This window comes from Phoenix dactylifera, chromosome 13 (genome assembly GCF_051530095.1).
Source record: "Phoenix dactylifera cultivar Ajwa chromosome 13, Ajwa_hap1_PhDact_Kaust_v1.1, whole genome shotgun sequence".
Taxonomy (NCBI): Eukaryota; Viridiplantae; Streptophyta; class Magnoliopsida; order Arecales; family Arecaceae; genus Phoenix; species Phoenix dactylifera.
In genome coordinates this window covers 24,643,342-24,668,536 of record NC_143202.1, presented here as the reverse complement: position 1 = coordinate 24,668,536, position 25,195 = coordinate 24,643,342, and the positions used below count along the sequence as shown (strand labels likewise).

General features: G+C 38.4%; 3 protein-coding genes and 1 long non-coding RNA gene across 21 annotated transcripts; 1 reads left to right on the top strand and 3 right to left on the bottom strand.

The window, feature by feature from the left end:
* Positions 1 to 215: 215 nt before the first annotated feature.
* Positions 216 to 4,117, bottom strand: LOC103701624 (ras-related protein RABA2a-like). Its single transcript, XM_008783761.6, has 2 exons — positions 3,838 to 4,117; positions 216 to 934 (listed from the first exon to the last, which is right to left on the bottom strand). Exons 1-2 carry the CDS (start codon positions 4,003 to 4,005, stop codon positions 449 to 451), a joined length of 654 nt encoding a protein of 217 aa, XP_008781983.1. The 5' UTR covers positions 4,006 to 4,117; the 3' UTR covers positions 216 to 448.
* A 4,081-nt stretch (positions 4,118 to 8,198) lies between these two features.
* Positions 8,199 to 11,131, bottom strand: LOC120112227 (inositol polyphosphate multikinase beta-like). The gene is made up of 2 exons (XM_039131088.3): positions 11,019 to 11,131; positions 8,199 to 9,091 (listed from the first exon to the last, which is right to left on the bottom strand). The coding sequence occupies exons 1-2, from the start codon at positions 11,129 to 11,131 to the stop codon at positions 8,311 to 8,313; spliced, it is 894 nt and encodes a 297-aa protein (XP_038987016.1). The 3' UTR covers positions 8,199 to 8,310.
* A 110-nt stretch (positions 11,132 to 11,241) lies between these two features.
* Positions 11,242 to 23,344, top strand: LOC108511098 (uncharacterized). Of its 18 annotated transcripts, none has more exons than XR_015972790.1 (10): positions 11,242 to 11,854; positions 12,992 to 13,137; positions 13,290 to 13,404; positions 15,155 to 15,271; positions 15,538 to 15,638; positions 17,189 to 17,262; positions 17,847 to 17,943; positions 18,030 to 18,086; positions 21,419 to 21,504; positions 22,697 to 23,344. It is a non-coding gene; the product is annotated as an uncharacterized LOC108511098 (long non-coding RNA). The 18 variants fall into 18 exon arrangements; XR_015972789.1 differs by having other exon boundaries at positions 17,186 to 17,262; XR_003384593.3 differs by lacking the exon at positions 15,538 to 15,638.
* Positions 13,404 to 19,452, bottom strand: LOC103701714 (MADS-box transcription factor 26-like). The gene is made up of 7 exons (XM_088710046.2): positions 19,271 to 19,452; positions 19,046 to 19,127; positions 17,169 to 17,239; positions 15,336 to 15,435; positions 15,206 to 15,247; positions 14,883 to 14,924; positions 13,404 to 14,231 (listed from the first exon to the last, which is right to left on the bottom strand). Exons 1-7 carry the CDS (start codon positions 19,450 to 19,452, stop codon positions 14,139 to 14,141), a joined length of 612 nt encoding a protein of 203 aa, XP_088566172.1. The 3' UTR covers positions 13,404 to 14,138.
* Positions 23,345 to 25,195: the final 1,851 nt, after the last annotated feature.

Below are 25,195 nucleotides of genomic sequence, written 5' to 3'. Positions count from 1 at the left end.
GCAACGCCTTTTAGATAGTGTATGTGTATCGAAAAACGAACAGGACCGCAGACTGAGTCGCCTCCTATGCTGTGCAGCATTTCGAAAAGATCCTCTAGACACACCAGGGGGATCTCTCCTTCACCCTTTTGTCAGATTCTCGTTCTTGATTCTGCTGGCTGCACTTATAGTATAATAGAGTGAGCAGCTGTTGTTTTTTTTTTTAAAAAAAAAGAAGCATTAAACCTTTCACTTTTTACTGCTTTATGGGAAGAATCTTTTATATCTATACTTCCAAGTAATATAACAGAATACTGAAAGCAAGTACACTGAGATCCAGCAGAAACAGAAGAAAGCAGCCTCAACCAAGCACCTAATCCCGATGAAGCACAACAAATTTGGTCCAGAAGCTTTCAATCCCAAAATTTACATCCCATAAATGCATAAGAATATGCGGCGCTAGTCACCACTATGTTGAGCAGCACTTCCTTGTACTGTTCTCTGATGCAGAGACTGTGATGGCCTTCCCTTCTTTAATGCCTCCAGCAGATCCTAACCCAGGCTCATCTGAGGAGATGTTCTTCTTGCTGATGATTCGGTAAATCTCAGCAAGAATCATTTGGAAGGCCTTCTCCACATTTATAGCCTCAAGGGCAGATGTCTCTATGAAGGATAACCCTTCCCTCTCAGCAAAGCTCTGTCCATCTTCAGTGGCGACTGCACGGAGGTGCTCAAGGTCAGTTTTATTACCAATGAGCATGATCACAATGTTGGAGTCAGCATGGTCACGAAGCTCCTTGAGCCATCGGCTAACATTCTCAAAAGTTGTGGGCTTTGTCACATCATAGACTAAGAGGGCTCCAAGGGCTCCACGATAATAAGCACTGGTTATTGCCCGGTATCGCTCCTGGCCTGCTGTGTCCCATATCTGTGCTTTTATTATCCTGCCCTCAACCTAGAGTAGGAAGGAATAAAGCATTATGCCACGAAAATTTGAGGAAAGACAGATATTTAAGTTCAGTATCAAGAATTAAAGACATATTCAAATTCTGCAAGGCATTCTCCTGAAATATCCAGACTAAAAACCTCAATAAGGTAACTGAGAAGACAGGTGATCACAACAATGTTCCTGGATGAATTGATGCTGATGCAAAACATAAGGATGATACAGAAAGAATGTTCAAAGAATAAAGGTAGCAAAGGCAGCAGAGACATGTGATGTACGATTATGGCTTCATCGTAGGCTTTTGACATATCAATCCTCGAAGGTAAACATATTGACCGCGCAAATCAACAGCCTATGTGCATCAGATTTTCATTTATTACAACCAAGAAGGATCCCAGGGACAAAGAACACCACCTCCACCAAGACATATTGAATTCTGGTGCCAAGGCGGCTACTGTTCTCTGCATGCATGTTGAATTGAAAAATATAATACAATGAACACTTGGAAGGATTACTAATGCATAGAAACTGCTTTCTGTGAGTTCACTACGAGATATTTCAGCAAATAATGTGATCACTGCTATTTATCAAGGCATTCTTAATCAAGCCACTTTTCAGACCACAAGGTTCCCAGGTTCCAACTACAGGTTAAGCTACAAAATGAACTTCCAGTCACTTATTTCCTCTAGATGGACCCCGATAAAGCAAAAAAATGGGATTTCCCAAGGCATGGTTGATTTTCTGCTCTTCTTTTTTTTTTCCAACAGAAATCCTGAATGGCCTTCAATGTTATAAAGGAAGACATACTTAGGCTCTGTTTGGGGGAGCTTTTGGAAGGCCAAAAAGCACTTTCTGGCCCTCCAAAAATACTTTTAGATAAAAAATAGTGTTTGGTAAAATTTTCGGAAAACTGTTTCAGCTTTTGCGGGAAGCTAAAAACAGCTTTTGGGGAGAAGCTCCAATTTGGAGCTTTCCAAAAATGTTGTTTTCATCTTTGTCACGAAGCTGTTTTTTTGGACCAAAATACCCCCATTTAAATCTCACTTTTTTTCCCAAAACCTTCACCCCTCCTCTTCCTCTCTCACCCATCCTCTTCCTCTCCCTCTCTATCTTCTTCTTCCTCACAATGACGCCGCCTCTGTTCCTTCTTCCTCTTCTTTTTTTCTTCATTTTTGTTTTGGGAGCTCGTGGTTGCCCAAGGTAGCAGCCACCATATCGGCCACCACTCATGGCCGCCGACCCTTCTATATTTCAATGAAATAAAATAATAAATAAATAAATAACTAATTAAAATAAATAAATAAATAAAATAATGAGTGAGTGGCAAATAATCTAATCTAAACAAACAAATAAATAAATAAATAAAAATATTAGTAATTATTTAACCAATTTTATCACCTAGCTAGAAACTTTGTTAGAGAGATAAATGATCATTAGAAGGATGAAAAATTACTTTACACTAATAATTATAATATTTTATATATTTATTATTGTATTATACTATAAATATAATATTATATTACATTATATCATAATACATTGATATGTTATGTTAAATAATTTAATATTATATAAAATTATTATTCTATAATACATAATGTTATAGTACTATATTATAATAATATTATATTACATTACATTAATATTATATTATATCATATATTTATGTATTAATACGTATTATATTTTATTATGCTCTGTTGTATAATACTGGTAATGTCCTTTATGGTCATTTTGTCACACAAAAGTACTTTCTCAGTTTGTTTACCAAATACATGTTAAAGTGCCACAGCACTTTAGAAATATAGTTACCAAACAGTAAACAGCTTTTTATAAACGCTTTGCTTCAGACAACTCTACTTTCAACAGCTCTACTTCCAAAAGCTCTACCACTAACAGCTCCCTCAAACAGGGTCTTACTCTGTTCCAATTGAGACCTCCAAAATCTAGACAATGGTTATTCCAAGACTTTACATACTTTGTTCAAAGATTACTGACATGGAATGGGGTCCGGGCCACTGCCATATAGAAAGTACTTTCCTGTAGACAGAAGAAAGTTTCTACCCTCTGAACAAAGTTGGCAACTTCAAGTCCAACTCACTACATTTTTATGTGTGATCCTAAAGCCAACAGTCAACAATAGTTGGAAACAACATTAAAAGTTATAACGCAAATAGGCAAAACTCTGACTTGGAACACCCCAAATGAGAGATCAAATCATGAGGTACTGTACAAATTCATGGCAGCATCGATGCCTAATTACCGACTCTGTTGCCACTTTCCATATCCAAAGCACTCCTTAGCCTAGATTCAGACACAAATCCGACATGTACAGAAATAGATCTTGGAATTTAGCATCTTTACAGAACAGGACAACATCAAAATCAAGCAACCGCTAGAAATTAAACCACATATTAATGCATCTAAATAGGTCATAATAAGAACCAACAAAAACCGATCCAGATCTGAAACATAAGAGCAAGAAACTTAAGCCAGAAACCTATGATCCAACATAACACTAAAATTAAAAGAAATCCACCAGGAATTCAAGAAATCTCAAAACTTCCATAAATGTTCTTTTATTTTTTTGTGCCCAGGAAATGAAACGCGGAAGGACAAATCCAGTGATTTAAAGGAACTCTCGAAATTCGAGAAAAGAAACTTAAACATCAGCATCGTCAAAACCATCATTATTCAAAAAAAAAAAATCAAAAAGAAGAAAAAGGACAAGAACTTCGCAACACAGACAAAACCCAGACACATCGACGAGAGATCTCTGAAGCTTCGTCAAAGATAACGCAAAAATCCACCACAGAATTCCACAAAAAGACACCGAATTCAGCAAAAACTCACACAAAAAATAGAAGATCCAAGAGAGAGGGAGACGTGGAAGGGGGTCGGGGGAGAGATACTTGGAGGGTACGGGTGGCGAATTCGACGCCGATGGTGGACTTAGAGTCGAGGCAGAACTCGTTGCGGGTGAATCGCGAGAGCAGGTTGGACTTCCCCACGCCCGAATCGCCGATCAATACCACCTTGAACAAGTAATCGTACTCCTCCTCCGCTCTCCTCGCCGCCATCTCTCTTCTCTCCTATCTCTCCGTCTACAGTCTCTATTCCCCGCTCTTCTGGTCGACTTCTACTGCGCTCTGACGCCTGTGTGATGGGAAATGATGTCGAGAAAGGGCACAAAAATTTGTTCCTTGATTCCCGGAATGCCCCCGAGAAAACTGCCACCCCTATATCAGCGAGACCAAAATAATAATAATATTTTTAATTAATATTTACATATATATATATATATATATATATCTTTATTTTACTATTTTATTCTTTTTATCTCTATTTTTGCTCTCACTTCATCTAATACCGTAAAAAAAAATAACGGTGTTAAATTAAAATGATCAAAATATTTTTAATAAATAAATATGAAAAAATATTTATAAAACGATCATGATGAGAAACAAAAAAAAGTAATTTCAAAATTTTATTTTATTTTTAATTAAAATAAATATAATTTTTATTAATGATGTAAGAAGAGCCCATATTTATAAAAAAATAGTATTTTATGAAAATAAAAATTAAATATAAATTTTAAGAAGATATTTACATAAATTTAATTTTTAGAAGAATATTCATGTAACAGTAGCATATGTCACCACTGAGTAACAGTAGCACCTCAACCATTTTGGGTCTTCGTCCAGTTTTGGACCAAAAATACGCAAGCAAATCTTAATAATGGGTATTTAAAAAATAATCATAACTCGATTATTATTCTGTTGTAACAAGCATAACACTTTTTACCTAATTTATTTCTTTCATTTCAAATATTTTACCCACTAAAAATATATAGCGTAAATTATATTGACCCCCTTAGAATTTGAGGCAATTACAGATTTCCATCCAATGCTCGTGAAATATACACTCCACTATCTAACTTTTGCTATCTGCATAACATAAAACTGCTTACAGATATCTTTCTGTGAAATAAGCTAATGGACTTTACCGATATCATTACTTTCTAACGTATTTGAGTTTTAGAATATTTTAGTTGATTTGGGTCAAAGGTAAAAAGATTGGGTTACCCTTAAAAAAACTAAAGTTAAGTTAGCTAATTTGGGACACTTTAGCCTTTTTAATCTTATCTAAAATTGGTTAGAAATTGATGACTCCGTTAGTTTATTAATAGAAAGATAAGTGTGGAAGGTTATGTGTTATGCACATAGTAAAAGTTAGGTAGTGAAATAGGTATTTACAAAATGTTTGGTGAGAATTTGTAATTATCCCAAACCTTGAGAGTTCAATGTAATTTACTCAAAAACATATTATGAGATCAATTACTTAAAAAATAATTAATTTATTATTTGATCGATTGTAATTTAGGCAAATAAAGATGGTATTTTTATTTTTAATTGTTTTTCATTATTTTTTATTATTTGGTTCAAGTTAAGAAAATTTTGACCTGATCCGATTGCCTATTATTATTACTACTGCTGCTATAATATATTTTTTTTAACAAAACTAGTTACCTAGGAAAGTTTTGTTACCATAATGGATGGCTAGTCAATTTGTTTTTACATCAAAAATAAATAAAAAACTTCAATTGGTTAGTCTGCTCCTTAACCTTCACACTAGTAAGAAATATATATGGCTTCTTTATAGCGCTTAAAAACATATGAAAAAAAATATTATTTAAAGATTTGATTATTACTCAGTCTAATTGTTCATGAGATAGGGCAAAGTGGTCTTTGACATGAGCAAACTATTGAGAGGAGGTTGACAGAAAGTATGTGATAAGAGCTTGACCAAGAGTTGAAAATGATCTTTGATTGATGAACCTGGGCAATGCATCTGGTTTTCCATGTCTTTTATTTGCATCAAAAGAAAAGAAATTGCTCAATGAAACAGCAGAAGTTTTAAATCCTTTTAGAATGAGTCTGGTTTTGGTGAACTAACTTGGCTGATAGTCCTTGGTCAAATTCAACAAGAAAGCCTTGCCCAATCCTCAGCTTCCTTTTTTTTTTCTTGTTTTTTCCTGCTAGAGTCTGCAAAATATTTGGAAACAACACAATAATTTTTATGATGCTATGACTATGTTAGGATCTACAGTAACTTGGTTGGTAGTTTAAGTCCACACGTGGGACCAATCAGATGCCTTTTCCAGAGGACCACGAACCACACGCCTTTGATCATCTTTCCCTCGAATCACGTACCGTCACATTAGCGCTCTCTCTCTCTCCTCTTCTTGGATAATTCAATCAATAATTTAGAGCATAAGGTAGATAGGCACTATTGAATAAAAGGTATTATTTGAATTTCTAAGCTCTACCTAAATATTTAAGATCTACTCAGTGCATAGTCGACATAGGATTAAGCATACGTACGTATGGATTCTCTCATACTCTCTTCGTTTACACTTTAGCGTCCTCACTACGCTAAGATCTGAATCTATTCAAATCCAATTACAAATACCACGATCAGCTCGTAGTCAACTCAAATAAGCCCATGGTGCAGCGTCTTCTAGTTTATATAAACCATGGGTTGCATCTGTTTTGATACAATTTGTCATAACTCAAATTTTTATCCAAAAAAAGCTGGCTGAAATGTATTATTTGGATTTCTTGGTTATGTATAAGTATCCAGGATCGACCTATTGTATAACTATATAGACTTTATCTTTTCACGTGTTGAATTGGAAGGTATTTTTTGGATTCCTTGTATCCATTTGCAGGAGGAGATTATGCTCGGCAGGAAAGACAGTCTACATGGAAATCACAAATAGAACATCAACCTGCCAAACAATCCATCAAGCAATTGGCATCCCTCAGCACATGATCAGCCTTGAAGTAAGGGAGGAAATAAAATAGTGAATGTCATTTACTAGAAACTGCAGGATGAAAAAGATCATTGATCCATGGGATGACCGTGCTCAAGGCCAAAATCAAACTCGCTTGTTGGTATACTCTTAACTCTGGGAAACCTTAGAAGCTAGTGTTTGCCACTGGCATTTCTAGGAGTGACAAGGGATCCGAAGTTGGATCCAATAGTCGAAAGAATTAGTTGTTAAAATATCATAAAAAATAGGAACCTCTAATTAATTTCGCTTGGTCATGTTTCAGCTTGTCTTGCTTGCCGGGACTAATTCAAGTGTAGCCCACAGTTCAGCTCACATAGTCAAAGAATCAAACAGAAAATTCTGTAGAAAATGAGGGACTAACACTTAACTTGTCCCTGGTAGTACCGTTTGAACTAGTTCCGGCACTGGCCATGCCGAGAATAGTTCAAGTAGTGAACTCTCCAATAGTCAAAGAGCCGGACGCAAAGTTTTGTTAAACATGGGGATCTATAGTTAATTTATTCCAGGTAACTTCATATCTAGTTTCGGCAGGGCTGTTGCCGAGACTAGCTCAAGTGTGTACCATAAGGTGACCCTCAAGTATTTAAAGAATGGGATGCCAAAGATTTCAGAAAATAAGAAAGTAAGGATCAAAAGTCAATTTCTCTTGGAAATATTTGAATTAGGCTCCGTTTGGGGAAGCTTTTGGAGGGCCAAAAAGCATTTTCTGGCCCTCCAAAAGTACTTTTAAATAAAAAAAGATATTTAGTAAAAAAATTTGAAAGCTGTTTTAGCTTTCCTAAAAAGCTAAAAATAACTTTTTGAAAGAAGCTTTATTTTGGAGCTTTTCCAAAAAGTATTTTTAGACTCCGTCAAAAAGTTATTTTTTGGACTAAAATACTTCTAATAAAATACCCAATCCACCGAGCTTAAAATACCCAATCCACCGAGCTCGAAATCTCCCAACCACCTCTTTCCAACGACCCCTCTCCTCCAATCTCACGAACCCCAAATAAAAGAAAGACATCGAAGTAGCCGAAGTCGGCGGCGGCAGAGAAGGAGGATTGGAGAATCTCGTAAAGAAGCTCGGAGCCCTCATCCACCGTGGCCGTGGGCGCCACGACGTCGCAAGCTGGCCGTCGGCTCTTCCTTTTCTTCTCCGGAGAGCTTCATCACCCCTCCCATGGTTGCCTCAAGCTTTTCTCCTCCCAAGCTTCCCTCTCTTCTCCACAGGAGAAGATAGGAATGCCGCAGGCTGCGGTCACCTCGGGTGCCGCTAGGGCTGGAAGTGGGCCGGGCCGGGTCGGGCCAAACCCCTACCCAAGCCCGGCCCGAATTTTTTTTCCAGGCTTCGGGCCGGGCCGGGGCCCGAAAAATTTTTAAGGAACAAGGCCCCAGCCCGGCCCGAGCCCGGCCCGAGCCCATTTGGGCCGGCCCAGAAATTAAAAGCTGCAAAGTTAGCCATGCCTCCAGTATCAGAAAGCGAAATCAAATCGAAGATTCTGAGTGGGCTACCAAAAAAACAAACCACCATGCTGTTGCCGTTCCCTCAGCTCCCATTCTCGAAGCTCAAGTGCGCCTTGTTGGGTTCGGCCAAGCACTCATCCGGGTCGGTGAGGATCTCCGAGATGAACTTGATCAGCGAGCAGAGCCCCCCCAAGAAATTGTGGTCGATAACCCCATTCCCCTCCATCACATGAGCGAAATCCACGAGCTTAACCCTAACCCCGCCGCCGGCCCTCCTGGCCTCGACCTCCTCCCTCGCGTACATCACCAGCACCGACACCGAGTAGAAGTGGAACAGCGTCTGGTCCTCGAACCACGCCTTGAGCTCCAGCAGCTGCGCCAGAACCCCGTCCGACCGGCCGTACACAGCGGAGGCGAAGGCGCAGTCCGGCGGGCCCGGATCCGACGCCGGATTCGAGGACACGAACTGCCGGAGCGCTCGCTTGACGTCCTCCGCGGTGAACCGCCGGACGGCCTCGCGATCGGGCCGCCAGAAGCCGGCGTCGCCGCCCTGGTGGATCCGCACACCGGAGATGCGGAAGCCGAGGGCGAGGCTGGTGGTGTCGCGGTCCTTCTTGAGGCATTTGCGGACGTAGTCGTCGGGGGCGGGGGGGTACCAGGTGCGCGCGCCGATCTTGATGTCGATGAGGGACGGGCGGCGGAGGCCGGCGGCGAGGTCGTCGAGGACGAGGTGCGGGTGCGGGCCGGAGCCGTCGGAGGCGGGGAGGAGCTGGGTGCCGTGGAAGCCCGGGAAGAAGGCGCGGACGTGGGGAGGGACGAAAATGGTGACGAGCGACGGAGCGAGTCGCGATTCAAGGGTTTTCCTTTAGGGCAAATTGTTGATACGGGCTCGGGCTTGGACGGGCCGCGTTCGGGCTGAGTATGGGCGCGGGCTTGGGTCGGGCCCGGGCCGGGCCAATGAGATACCCGAGCCCGGCCCGAAATAGAAATGGGCTGAATAATTAAGCCCGAGCCCGGCCCGAAATGCATTGGCCCTAGCCCATAGCCCGGCCCGCGGGCGGCCCGACCCGATGGGCTTCGGGCCGGCCCGAGCCCACTTCCAGCCCTAGGTGCCGCAAACGCTGCCAGTCGCACCGCCGGCCCAGCCGGCCCTCCCGAGAGCTTGATCGCCCCTTCCATAACTGCGTGGGAGAAGTGGGGAAAGGGAGGAAGAAGAGAGAGGGGAGGAAAAGAAAGAAAGAAGTAGAAAAGGAGAGAAGCTTCGTGAAGGAAGAACAAGAAAGAAGAAAAGAAAAAGAAAAAAAAATAAAAGAAAAGAAGAAAAAGAAAAAAAGAAAAATAAATAAATAAATAAATAAATAAAAATATTAGTAATTGTTTAACCAATTTTATCATCTAGTTAGAAAATTTGTTAGAGAGATAAATGGTCATCAGAAAGGTAAAAAATTAATTTACACTAATAATTACAATATTTTATATCTTTATTATTATATTATACTATAAATATAATATAATATTACATTATATCGTAATACATTAATATGTTATATTCAATAATTTAATATTATGTTATATTATGAAAAATTAATTATGCTAATAATTATAATATTTTATATTTTTATTATTATATTATATTATAAATATAATATTATATTACATTATATCATAACACATTGATATGTTATATTAAATAATTTAATGTTATATTAAATTATTATGCTACAATATATAATATTATATTACTATATTATAATAATATTATATTATATTACAATAATATTATACTATATCATATATTTAGGTATTAATATATATTATATTTTATTATGTTCTGTTGTATAATACTATGCAATGTCTTTTATGGTCATTTTGTCATACCAAAAGTACTTACTCAGTTTGTTTACCAAATACATGTTAAAGTGTCACAACACTTTAAAAATATAGTTACCAAACAGTAAAAAACTTTTTATTAAAATAAGCTCTTGCTCTTTAGTACGCTAATGTTAGTTGACCCATCAAACAAAAAAGCTCTACTTAAAAAATCTTTACTTTTAACAGCTCTACTTCAGAAAGCTCTACTTACAACAATTCTATTTTTAAAAGCTTTACTGCCAACAGCTCTACTCTCACAAGCTCTGCTGCCAACGGCTTGTTTTTTAATCCGTGCCACCATGCCTGCCGAGACTAGTTCAAATGTAAGATTAAGGAAAATTAATAGAAATTCCTTGTTCCAAAAACCAAGTCCTTTTTTTTTGTGGTAAATTGGCGTCTCACTAGTGAGTATACCTCGAGCAATCACAGTACAAAATGCGGGCTAGGCCCTGCGGAATAGAAGTGGTGCCCTCCCGTACAAAATCTCCAGTATGATGTGCCGCAAAGAAAGCGACCCAGTCAGCAGCACTGTTCGCCTCCCGAAGTACATGTGTGACCCCAAAGGAGTCGAACCCTTCCAAAAGGTGGATACATCATGAGCAATAGGATGTAGGTCTGGCATGGTGTGTCCACTCCTGATCCAGTCAATCACAACAGCCGAATCGCCCTCCAAAAGTATCCACCGAGCCTCTAGGTGCACTTTAACATGAACGAGGTCCTCCTGTGCGCAGCTCCGCCACTGGAATCGACTCGTCAAATATGCGCCGTCCCCCTGCTGCAGTCATCTGGAGGTCGTGATTTCTGATGACAAAGCCCACGCCACATTTACTGCTACTCGCTGAAATACTCCTGTCAAAGTTCACCTTGAGGAAGCTAGGGAGTGGGGGCTTCCAGGATACCATGGGTACCATTGCATGCCTGGTCGCTACAGGAGCCAAATGGAGCCCCCAGATGTCCCTATCATCCCTAGGTGAAGTCTCAGCAGCAACACTCGCTAGCTCAGCTACATGTGCAAGTGCTCTATCCACCATTGATCTCGGATAGAATCCTCCGCCCTTGAATATCCTTGCATTCTTGTCCAACCATATGTGGTATGCCACGTAAGCCAGCACAACTGCCCTCTATGCCTATCCGGGTTTCCGCCCCGAGTCCCTCAACTGTCTCAGGAATGTCTCTGTGAAAGTGAAGGTGTGTCGGTGGGTCAGGACAAGGCTCCACACTTGTAGTATCGATGCATATGTGAACAGTACATGGATGATGGTCTCCTTCTCCTCCGGGCACCTTTCACAATCAGTGAGAATCCGAACCTCTCTTATGGCCAGGATCTATGTAGTTGGTAGGATGCCCCAAACCACTCTCTATAAAAAAGGGCCTGGGTGAATCCGTGGCCGCCGGATCCAAGGCCCCTCCACGCGGCGAGCAGGCCCCGCTTGAGCCTGAAGCTCACTAGCTGTGAGCTTCAAATCCTCCTGTCTGCCGTCCCCAGGTCTTTGAAGCATTTTTATTAACAGTCTCTCGACGCCTCGACCTCGCCTTCCGCCCTCGCCGTCCACCCGTCCTCCCGTAACCCGGCGGCGGAGGCAGCGTCGCCACCATTCCCCCCAAATCCGTGGCTCTCAAGTCCGCGGAGAGGGCGACGAGGCCAAGACGGCGCTGCCGCCGGACGGCCTCCCTTCCGCCCCAGCAGCCTCTCTGGAGATCTTCTCGCGCCCCCCTCTCGTCTCCTTCTCCCATTGCACGCCGGAGCCTCCTAGGTTTGTTATTGTCTTCGATCTCCTCTTCTCCCTAAACCCTAAAATATTAGCCTTTTATTGTGATGGCCCACGATAGTGGGTGTATCGACTCCATTGGAGAATTTTTTTTAATTATTTTATCGATACTAATTTTTCTATTGCTGTCGTTTAAATGTATTCATCAATTATTAATAGATTATTAGCTATAATTGGCTTGCCTTCTTTTGTTTATAATATATCAAGAATTTTGGTTGTCACATGGGGGGAGAGGCTCTGAATTAAAGCTAGCTTGATGCTTTAATTTTAAAATATTTGATCGGTTATTTTGTAGTGGCTACAATTTGTGTCTTGGCAAAAGGCAAAGATACTGGAAACAGTACACTTGATTAGGCCTTGTTTGGTTGCTGGATTGATTTATCTGTTGTATCTGAATAAATGAATAACTCTTAGGTACGTGTCCAACATGGCTGAATGGTGTTAACCGGGCTAAAGAGGAAAAATATGGAAAAAATGCTTGTCAATTTTTTCTAAAATTCCAAAAAATAAATTTTCCTATTCTTACTTTATTGGGGTTATTCACTGTCCAAACTTATAGCTAGTATCAAATAAATAATCCACTACACCGCTTCTCCTTTTTATGTGAAAACAGTTTAGCATAATAGGTAAATACGCAAGTATCAGGGAAAATATAGCAAGACAAACTCATCTCTGTATTCTACTGTACCATGTGCTGGAACCTATGCAACAGGGTTTAATGAATAATTGGGAAAAGTTGAATTTGGTCAGCTGGGCCTTCAAAGTAGAATGCTGGTAGTACGATATCTGCATAATTCGGGTAAAAGTTATAACTTGTTAAAGAAGTGTAGAATCTAAAATAACTATGGTATTAATAAACAATCTTATTCCCATGTTTCAAGTTGTTTTCAATGTTCCCTTAAATTCCGTTTCCAGTTCTTTACTCCCTATGAGAAATCACCCGGGCAAGCAAATACATCTAGGCTCTGGATAACTTTCCTAGTGAAGTACACATTGCATGTAAATTTCTTATCAACTAAAAACATTTTTTGTTTTTTTGGGCTGCCAGTGCAAAATATGCTTATAATGGTAAAAGTAGGTTGGGGAACAATTTTCTTGTTTTTCATTCTTTGATTATGGCAGATTACTGCAGGTTGCAATCTGGCAGCATGATAGGAGCTATCTGTGCGGGTACCTTTGCATCTGAAGTCACAAAACAACTGAGGGAGCTTTATAGGGCTGATGAATAGGGTGCTAGTGTCACATTTTAACAGGAGTGGAAGATGACTGTAAGTATCCGATCTTGCCATGTCTAAAGCTACTATCTTATATTTGTTATGCAGTTCACATGCTAAGACCCATATTCATCTCATTGAACACTTAAAGCAGCGTCCCGATCCACTCTGTATAACTAGCATCATTTTCTCTAATACTTGATCAGGTATGGTTGAAGGCGGTAGGAGCACAGGTCCATGATCATCTAGTGAACTAAAGCTTAAATGTTCATAAGGTTATCTTGTCATATTTTGTTGTGTGATCAATGGTTTGCTTGTTAGGTAACTATAAGAGCTTAATCCTTCTGTTTTGGAATTTGGATACATTAGACAATTGTGTATATGTTCTGTGTTACTGGTTGGCTGCAGTTAATTTCTTTCGCCTTGTAAATATTCAGACATAGATAATGGCTCTCACTGTTTGATTCAGGGAGGTTGCACTTCCTCCTACACAAACATGTGACTATTTGGTGTACTTTTTGTTCTTGATTTTCTCAAAAAAATAAAAATCTATCATCTGTTGTTTCTTATGTTCTCTTAGTTAAATTTTTCAGATAGGAAATTAATGTTGTATCATGGGAAGATCAATTCTTATATAACTGTCATATCATGATTCATGCTAATTTAAAACAAACCAAGTGGCACCAAGATTTTTCATCATAGAACTTAAGGTAGACGTTTATGAGGGTGTATAGACTCCGAATTCAATGGTGCTATGTTCTGCCGCATTCTCCACTCCAGCCAGCTACAGTTCTTTTAATTAAACTGTAAAACAGTAAATAGAGGACTAATAATTTGTTCTTCGCATGAGATTATTGGCACTCATAGAGAGAAAGTAAATAGCTAGTTTCTAGGACTCAATAAATACAATAACATCCGAAGTTCAAGATAAGGTGTTGGAATATATAGGTAGCACACACAGGCCCAGTTCTTAGGACAGACACCAACAAACTTCACACAGGAAATCTCCACAAGCTTTATTGTCATCAGTTGCAGTAATAGCTTACTGTGAACTACTAAATTTGGAATATGTTATCCTGTATGGTTAGTGGATATGGAATGCCTTCTGTCACTGTACCTATATCAAAAAGCCCATTTTTCTCTGTTATCTGCATAACGGAGAAAGAAAAATATCAGTGCAATTACACCGTACCCTCTATTATTTCATAATTGATGCACTAAAAATACCGAGGAACCATTTGGCTAGACTAATCAAGATTTTCTGGAAAAAACTAGTAGTATCATTTTTTGTTTGAGAAAATTTCTTTACTTACTATGTTATCATCCATTTCTTGACAAATGCTACACATTTTAGAAACTTTAATGCCATCCATATTACAGAAAAGACAAATAAGAAGAGTATACAGGAACTAGAAACTACTAGGATGACTAGAGAGAGAGAATTGTAATAAGGATATATGAATATCACAAAGAGAATTTCCTTTGCATAAATATTCAAGAGACCAGAGATTATTTTATATAGCTTTTTACTTCTTATAAGTAATATTCATATGAGTCACGGAGCCTGCACAAAAATGATCATAATCTTAATTATTGTTGTGATAATTGTTTCATTAAATGATAGTTCAAGAAAAATGGAAAATATTAACTCATTTTTAAATATTTAATTACTTATCGTAACATGTTAATTTTGAAGATAATTTACTTGTCATCTATAAGTAGAAAATAATACCTAACATTCATGTGCAGATGAAAATATTTCCTTGTGCCATTAATACCAACTTTTACACTAACAGTACCTTTTCCTGAAGGATTTTATTAGCAGCCTTCAGTATGCCCTCCTGCACAACCAGAGAAGTATCAAATAGGTTGGAAACAGAACATTGCCAACATTTTTTAATTAATCTAAGTTTAAGGTTTTATGCATTAGAATAATGCAGAGTTGCAAGCATGCTCCATGGTCTTGACTATCAAATCTATTTATGTTTGATATTAGTAAGTTGATTAGTGCTCAGGACCAGTTTCAATCCAATGGTAGCCATCATGATTTTCCCCCCTTTCTTTTTGACAGAGGCGCATTCACAATCTCAAGGAAGCCTGCACGATTTAGATTCAGACTAACCTTGTTTTTCAGCAATTGGATCTCTTGGAACATGATCTGCATCTGTGAATTTAGAGATCAGTTAAGGTTAGACACTTAATTTCTTGAGTCATCTTAAATTGATAAAAGGCAATAAACAAGGCATCCTTGCCTTAGTAGAACGAATGTGACACATCCATATTTCAAGATGCCTCTCCAAGGCTTGCAATTCACCAAGTGTCATATGTCCCGCTCCCTCTCCGTGCATATACCTGCCACCCTTTTATCTTTCATATCTCAATGCAGAAAATGTTTGTTTGTCTTTTAGCTTTGTGTGTGAAAAAAGAAAATAATATATAATCATTTAATTGCAGAGAGAGAGAGAGAGAGAGAGACCAAACACTCAGAAAAGGTTAAGCAGGTGTTGAATTGTGCATAAGAGATCAAAGAAATGACGCTGTTCAAGTATTGGAAGGTATTTATCAGGCTTGATTAATGAACCACAAAGTTGATTTAATGAGCCGCAAAGTTGATTGAGGCCTTCAAGGAATTATATGAGGAGAACCAAGAGAAAATATCCTTAGGAAACAAGAAAGTTGTGCCATAGAGTGGAAACGATTGGCCCACATTCATCACTAGCATCACCATTTTTTTGTGCAAACAATCATTATATTGCCACAAATTAGCTGTAAGTCAGCTTAAATATAAATGATGCAAATGCAACAACTGTTCGGTTGTATTAGTTTATATGTTTCAATTTATTACGGTTTAGAGATGCACTAGATGGAATTAGGAAAGCAGACGTATTTCAATTTCTTACTAAATTATGATGAGTTCTTTTAGAAGGAAGTGCCCTAAAATCAGGGTCCACTGTTACCTGTTAGAGACTGAACGTTGTGGGTTCAAGGGAGTTTTAAGGCAAAATTAAGGACTGAAAATTGTCCTTTTAGCGTCTTTGCATTTGGTTTCTTTTAGAATGTGTATTTTCTTGGGTAAATTGTTGTCTTACTTTTCACTGAGACAACATGTGTTTCTTGCGGAAAGCTTCTAGTTGCTTAACTTGCTAGATAGGCACACCTTCCATGCCATGTGTGGTTCGTTTCCTAGCCATCTAAAATTGCTGACACGTGTTGTACAAGCATTTGCTATCACATATCAGTTTTGGATTTTTCATATTGAGGGATGTTTATTTCCTTATTTTTCACATAACCCTTGTTCTACGCTGTCCTTGGGAGTTCTGTAGATCTTTATATGATTACAAAGAACTCCAAAACAAGGTACAAAATTTAGGTTTTGGTAAATGGTGAGACTTAACCTGCTGAGAGATCTGAGAAAAGTAGCTAAGGGAAGAAAAAGGCTCCATCAAATATGGGGGTCAGGTCTTAGCAAAACAAAATATGGGGGTCAGGGGATGTTAATTGTCTTCTGTTGTTTTTTTTTCTTTTGTTTTTTTTTAACTCTTCTTTATTCCTTTTAGTTTTGACTAAATGAAGGAGCATTTCCCTCCAGTTAAGATTGTGTATTCTCTCCAAGGGGTTCAATATTAGAAACTAGCTTCCTCCCTTCTCCTAGCCTTTTCTTTTTTTCATTTTCTTGTGTTGGACTGTGGATGGAGATGTATCTCATTATTTTCATCTGGGTGGATGGAGATGTATCTCATTATTTTCATCTGGGTGGATGGAGATGTATCTCATTCTTTTCATCTGGACCTTCGGCTGTATCTCACATAATGTGATTCTTCCTGCTCTATATTTTTGTTTTTCCCCCTATTGTTGTACTTTGCAGGGCACCAAATCGATTATTTGGGATAAACCAATAAAAATTCTTGTATACATTTTCTGTAAACATGGTTAGCATCTCAAAACACTGTTGGTTCCTTCTGTCATAGCATTGATTTTATGCACAGCTAAACCAAACTTGCTCTTACAAGAAAATGTTACATGATTAAATGTAGTTTTTTTTGGAGAACAAAATTGAATGTAGTTCTGTTGACATGAGAATTTACCTTATGCCCTTCTGCAGCAGATCGATCTCTTGCTTCAACATGGATATCTCCAGCTTCTCCAGCTCCGAGACCTGTCCATATGGAGAAAAAATATGTAAGCAAAATGAAGTAGAAGATGCACAATTGTTCATATTTTCATTGATTTTACACATTCTTGTTCCTGTTGCTGGCTTAATATAGATATTTTCTATATTGATGCATGATTTGAACATTACTTCCACACATTTAGAGGATATGAAATGCATATATGCATAGAAGTTTCATCTTTCTCTCAGACCATTTATATCTGCCTTTACTAAAATATTAATTTTAAATATCACAAAAATGAAAAATTTATCACAGAAATTTGATGGAGCTGACTATAAGAACCCTTGATCAAGGAAGGATTGAGTCCGGTGAACTCAAGCATTTGGAGAGTCAAACAGTTAATCTCTAGTAATTTTGCAGTACAAGCATTTGCAATAAGCTGAGGAAAACTGCTAATAAAACAAGCTTACTGGTCTAAACTGAAAGGGTGCTTTGTAGACTCATTAGAAAAGAAGAATGCTTGTATTCATGGCATAATTTACATTTCCATCTAAATGATCCGAATAGAGTAGCAATTCAAAGTAGGTTTTACGGTAGCAATTTTATGATCTCTCCACAAAACATCTCACTCCATGACAAACATCAATACAGAGCTCACTGAGAATATATCAACAGAAGGGGCATTCCATGGTAGACTTATTGAAGAAATTCATGTGGCCATGATGGATGTACAAGCCTATAAATTAAGGTTAAGCATAACTTCTTTTGGATTAGTTATTGGTCCTCTATCTGAATTGTATTTCTCTACTGAGTATATTTTGTCTTGGTTTCCAGTTTGGATATGATTTCAGAAAATGGGGTAGGCAATCTTCTCGTAGAGTCATACTACAGGTAATTTTAGACTGAACTGGATAAATCAAATGAAGTGTTGTATTTATTTGCCAGCTTTCCTCCTTATTCTTTATATTTTCAATCAAAGAGGAGCACAAACCCATAGGATAAAAAAAGAAAAACTCACATTAGTTCTCGGTTTAGTTCGAACTCAAGTAAATAGAGTTTAAACAATAATCATAACTAGTCGACTTATCCCATTGGGCTTTTCTCAGTAGCAGTAGAAAGCCTTAATCTTTTGTGCTACTTGAGTGCCAGACTTTTGAGGATGACTGATCCAAACTACTGAGCCTTTAAAAAGATTTTCTGATTGCTCTCCTTGTCCATCCTTCTAGATGGGTAGGACAAGAGATTATACCTTCCAGAGGATATTAACTGTTAACCACCTTAAATCTGCGTTTGTGTTTCGCAAAGCAAAAGTGAAAAATTGTCCACAAATTTGATCCTTATTTGACAGAAGTATTGCTTCTTAGATAGATCTAGAGCCAACTGCTATCACTTTTAGTCTCTTTACCGTGCTTATATTGTGGTCTGCTGTACCCAAGCTTGCCTACTATGACAAATCTGTATAGAAAACACTAGCCATAACCAGAAGCCTTATCTCATTATGATTAGTTTGGCTTTAAAAAAATCTCTTCTCCCATGTTATTCCTATATGCATGAAGGTCATTCTCTCCATCACATGGAAACCCATTTAAACAAATAGAATCATAAATGGACAAACTAAAAAGTAAAATACCATGAAAAGAAGATGGACTCATGAAAATAACTAGATAAAAGCTTGGTGTTGTATCTCTGACTATATTTCTTTCGTCTCAACAGTTATCACTCTTTCCCCTATCTTGTTAATTACTTAATTTGCTATAAAGAGTTTACCATTCAGTAAATTTTCATTGTCTTCAAAACTTTACAACTTTGGCTTAATTCTGTGACCTATAGAGCATAAATGTAAAACAGACCTGGGGTTGATTCACTTCACCACCTTCAAGTTGAGCTTCTGCACCAATGCTCTTGTATCTCTCAATCAAACTTTGCATGTCCCTTTGATATTGACAACAATAAACTCATTAGTGACTATCAAGTCTCCCATGACCTTGCACCACACATGCAATAGATTACTATAAGTCACTGATAGGAGCTCTAAGCTTCACACAGTTGACATCTTGAGATAAATGGATACAAACCCGTTAGTGGCTAGCTCATAAAGCTTGCCATGGTTGGAGAATATGATGATGCCAATATCGGCGTCACACAACACTGACAACTCCCTAGCCTTCTTGAGCAGTCCAGCTCGGCGCTTGCAGAAGGTGACCTGCCGCTGGACAGGGTTCTCGATCCGTCTCATCTGCACCTTTCCGCGTGGCATCTTTTGTCCTCTATTGCAGACAACCTTCTACTAGTTTAGACTAGCTTTGTGGTTGTTGCACTACTTCAAGTTCTTTGCTCCCTCTCTCATGAGGCAACAAAATTGATCACCTTGAGGTTGGGGGTGACCTTCATATAGTAGTTCATTGGAGAAGGAATAACTTGTTGGCCAGTCTTTACACATCAGTAAGGTTGTCATCTCTACCATGCAAGCACCCTCCGGGGCCCTTCCCATAGGCTGGGGGCCGCAGTGGCCATGCTTATCCCTTTCTCCAGGAACAAGGCAATTTATAGCCGCCCTCTGCTGTGTCTGGTTTATACTCTCAAGAGACTATGCTTTAAGTGCATTCACGATTGGTGCTTTGACTGTTGTGATCCAACATGTCAAATCAAATACTTGGTCTCTAAGATCAATTTTTAAATTACTTATGTTCATCTGTTGCTTTGGCCTCTCAAAAGAAATTCATGGTGCCGCTACTAGAGAAAGAGAAGCAATCATTCTTGCTTCCCCCCCTCCCCCCTCCCTTTTTAAATATTTGAATTTTTTATATGTAACTTTTATGCACTTCTATAGTTAGTGGAGCCTCGTAGAGCAAGGCTGTCTAGTTTTTAACTTGACTAAGGGGCAACCGTTGATTTTTTGCCAGATTTTTAGAACTGGCTTTGACTGTTGAATTGAGAGTGTCAGTCCCATGTGTCTCTTTCAAACTAATTCCTTCCTGTAGGAAGGGATCTTGAATTTTGCATAAGACTATTCATGCTTGACTGTCAAAGCCAACTACTTGCTGTGTCTCATTAACGTCATGGAGCTTCAGCAGGACCACTTAAGTACATCAGCTGTTTCCTTCCTTTTTGGAGTTCTTGTTGGCAAATCATTTTTGCATATGAGACTGCTGTTATTTTACTTTATGCTAACTTGTTAAAAGGTCATACAATGGAGATGTTAGTTTATTCCCACTTAGAGGAAAAAGCAAAGTCTACATTTAGCTATATATGCATAACTAGACTTTAAGATGTGTACTTGGAACATGGCAAAAGATCCGTCAGCATTGATATTTGGTCGAAGTTGTAAAGTCAACTTGCGTCTTGTTAACCTCTGAAGGTAGTTTTTTTTTCCTGCATGTTGTGGAGCATATTTATGCTCTTTAATATCTTAAGAGTTTTGTCATTATTAAATTGTTGACAATCGATCGGTAATTTGAATTTAGGGGGAGTGTCGTCCTGGGTTATTTTTCAGGCTTAGTGATCCAATATTTTCTTTATGCATGCATAAAATTAGGACATCATCATATATCTAGTGCAGCTCAAAAGGCATCACTACAATGGCTCTCATGCTTTTGCTTTGTATTGATTTTAAATGAGAAAGCCACCAGCTCTTGGGTAGTTTGCTTTAAGAGTTTGCAAGCCTCTTGAGCAAATAAACAAATTTATTTGGGGAGTCCAAATATCCTCTCTTCCTTATTTGCTTAGAGGCCAAGAATCCATTCCAATCAATAATTCATGGGTGGAATCCTCTCCCTCCCTCCCTCTCTCTTATGGCAGATCTTCAAATCTAATATTGCATTGTTAGGGTTTGGAGGATGCCACATGGCACACTTGGAGGTGGCGACATCTCCTTGTGGTGTGCCACCTGGATGCTTTTATCCATCACATAAAGCTCTAAGATTCCAATCACTTTTCCTTATAAAATGGAACATGGGAGAGAGTTCATTGAACTTCGTTAAAGGTCTCCTTGCTGTCCTCTCATGAATGGCCAATTTCTAAAGTGCTGAGAGACTTGATTTGTTGGCCACCCTCCATAATACTACATGTAAATCACGGTGAGCAATATTATCAGATACACAGAGCATTTCTTTTTTTTTTTTTATAACATTGGCGTTCTTTTTTCCTCTTTACTGTATAATAAACTACTATGACAAATTGAACATTGTCTGGTTTGATTATATATTTTTCTTGACATTTTACAGGCCCAGAAATCAGATGTTTAATGCTGAGACAGATTTCCAACAGTTTTGATCTGGCTCTATGTACCTGCTTTTTTTCTCTCAAAGAGGTAAGACTTCATATTCTTTAATGAGTTTAAATTCATTTTACTGACTACATTTCCGGTCACATTGACCTCATGAAAATTCACCAATCTGCTGGTAGAATACTTTCTTTCATAAGTTCATATATGGGTTGTTTTTGTGAGAATATTTTTGGTAAACCACTGGGAGGTGAATTGGAAAAATTTCTTAAAAGGAAGTATCATTATAAAGCTAGCTTTCCCACCAAATATTTTGATGCGGGGGGGTGATGATTTGCAATATGTGTACATCTTCCACTTTATAACAGTATGAAGCATTCCTGTCAACTGATTTGATAGGAGCGGGCCATAGCTACCAGTCGAAGATCTTATTCCTGTCAATCCTATAGATGAAACCTAGCTTGATCAAATAGACTGTCCGGACCACTGAGTTGCTGAATCCTTGATTTTCTTATGCCTAGCCCAATGAATCCTTAGTTTTTGGCATGAAGCAGAGGAAAAGGCATTTGCGACTTAGTCAAAGAGTTCGATTGAGTTTAGAGCAATGATGTGCGAATAAAATCTGCTTCACCATTCGTCAAATATATTCGATATGGCCATGAAAGCTCTTAAAAGTCATTCATTCTGACTTTTCTTCAAGTTCAAAGATGTCTTTTATTTGGTTGTTGATTGGCCATTTAAGGCCTAGTCTCTAAATAGGACATGACTGAAGCATCAAGTCGCTTAGAAGGATAGTTTTTAGTACTTGAGAGTGATTTAGATTAAGAATGATAACTAAAACAATCATCAAATTTAAAATTTATCTAAAAAGAGTAAAACTAAAATTAAAGAAGTAAAAACTGTAAGTCAAATAGTTTATTTATATATTTCAAGTTACAGGATAAAGCATGGAAAGCAAATGCTGACAAAAAAAAAAAAATCTATCAGTCATTCATTAATGTCTCCTCGATAAGGCATGTAAAATTCAACAAATGTTGATGACTTCAAACCTCCAAAAAACTTGGAAGCAATTTAATTATTGCAGATGAGGCTTAAAGAATGACAAACGTGTTTTTTCCTGAAGCCTAGAAAATCTTATAACTGTGCTTATGTGTTGAGAATTTCATAGATTTATATGTTGTTAGTCAAAACATCACAGATTTCAACTGGTGGTAATGTTTGTTTTTTCTACTCCTTTATCTGAGTGCTCCTAATTGAGAAATGTTTTATGATGTTGTAGAATATTTTGAATGTGCGACTTGTTTGGCTGAGAGGAGATCACAAGGCTCCAAGAACAATACAAAGACAAGTGTTAAGAGATGGCAAAAAGGGGGCATTGGGAATGCTCCCCTTGGGCATGGGAACCAAATGCCTTCGTAGTGCCTATGAGATTCTCTAAACATGCGCATCCTTCGATAAAGAAGCATAGCACTTATATCTGTGCTTTGGCTTGGAAAGGGTTCATGTCTTTTTTCCAAAGGGTGGTGGTTCCAAGTTCCAACATCTACACAAACTTCCAAAGTCCCAATCAGCAAGGAGATTTCTTTACCACAAAGCAGCAGCTCTGGAGTGGAGACCACATGGTCCAGGAGGAGGAAGGAGCTTGGCTGGTAAAGTTAAAGATAGCTAAAAGGTAAAGCTAATGGTGCAAGGCCAAAAGATGGAGATGCAAAATAATGGTTTGTTTTGGTGGATGAACTCAAATAATGATTGAGGATATGTTATTTTAATTATGTCAGCCGACCATGGATGCGGACAGCAAAACCTTGATTCACCAATAATAGTTGTTTAGCGGTGTGCTTTGTATGCAAATGTGGGATAAAAATAGTTGGAAAAGTCTTGGAAAAACTTGCGAAAACACTGGAATTGAACCTTGATGGTTAAACCATATTGATTATGAAGTGCCATGAATAGGAACACTCTGAATTGCACCTCCTTCAAATCGAGGAACGGGAATAGCATCCATTTTGGGAGGATTGATGGATTGATTCCATCCCATTGGCATCACTTTTTGATGACCTGTACCCAGGATCTATGAGAAGAATGCCACTGTTGCAGCCTATTGACAATGGAACTTCAAGCTCTGAGGCCCATTCACAGAAAATGAACCAAACATGGCAACTTTTCAGTTCATTCTCTTTACAAGTTCATCAACAATGGAGGCCTCCTCTCTCTTTTCTACCAAGCAATTTGGAAAGCAATGGCTCCTGAGAAAGCGAAGGCTTTCTTTGGCTTGCTTTGAAGTACAGACTACGCACTAGTGAGGAGAAAAGGCTATGCAGCGAAATCCGAATGTCCTCTTTGTGGAGCAAATGTTGAAATCGCATCACATCTATATATCAAGTAGCCCCTGTTGGTTCTTTGAAGAACGCACTTATCATCTAACTGCTGGTTCACTAGTAATTGCACCTACAATGACAAACAAATACATTATCATTGTTGTCTCCAAATTGCATCACAAAAAGTTAATTCCTCCTCTTTTCCTCAGAAAAAAGAAAAATGCAACAAGAATTTGATTCCTCTTGTGAAAGTAAGAATATTTAAGTAGAGCTCTCATTAACCAAGGATCCGTTTGGTTTGATGTAAGTGGGAGAATGGAAAAACTCACTTCAGCCCCATGTTGGACCAATCAAATGCTTGAAGTGGGCTCCCATGAACCGAATTGAGTTTGGTTTCAATCATGAGCCGTATTTTTGGGAAATAAAACAACGACTATAATTATAACGGCTATTATCAGCCATCAAGCTGTGAAAGAATGAAAAATAACAGAAATATAGTGGCATGCTTTAGAGCTAGTGTAAACTAGAATTTTCCATACACGGTTGCTTTTAGGAATTAGTTGGATATTAGTTAATTATGGGAGGAAAGAATCCTTCCGATTGAATAAATTATAAAACTAAAAATTTCAAAAAATTGAAATATAAAAGGACACCTTCTGTACAATATTATGCACAAAATGAGAACACTCTGCAGTCAAGTCTTAGCAAGAACCAGCAGCAGATGAGAAAAATTTTGTATCCCATTGTTGAGCTCTCGAAACTAAAGAAAAGGACTGTTTTGAGATCCATTCAGCTGGCTGGTTGGATTCTCGAAAAAAACATGAGAAATTTACACAAAATTAAACTCCTTAATGAGTGAATAACATCATGCAGCAAGGGTGGTTTGTAAGAGATACATGTAAAAGAATATCCTCGAAATCAGTCAACCACAACCCTTGAATCTCCTTCAGTCCAAACCCTCCCACATTGGCAGATTTCTAGCAGCTCTGATTTCTGCATCAATACAAGAGGAAGCAGCAAATAAGGAAGCATCCACCTTTATGATCGGTCCTTGCGAATTTCTTAAGAAAACCAGCACTACCTTGTTGGTCAATGAAAGAGAAGGCCCCATGATGATTTTAAACCTCGTTGCAACCCTACAATGTGACACTCCTTGGCCAAAATTACAGCGATTAGACATAGAAATAGTTATAGCACAATGAAGGATTAAGAGAGGCATGTAGGGAGTCGAATATGTTACTCCAAGAGGGAGGCATTTAGGGTTCGGAAGTAACTCATGTTTTTAGGAAGACGAATGATACTGCTGTCTAGCTAGTTTCATATGTGGCTAGTCATTTTGGGGACACCACTTAGAGGAATTTGTTTTCGATCCCCACTTAGCTCCATGATATTTGTACTTGGACTCTTCAAGATGTATTTTTATTAGGGTGATATGACCCACCTGCTTCATCAAAAATTTA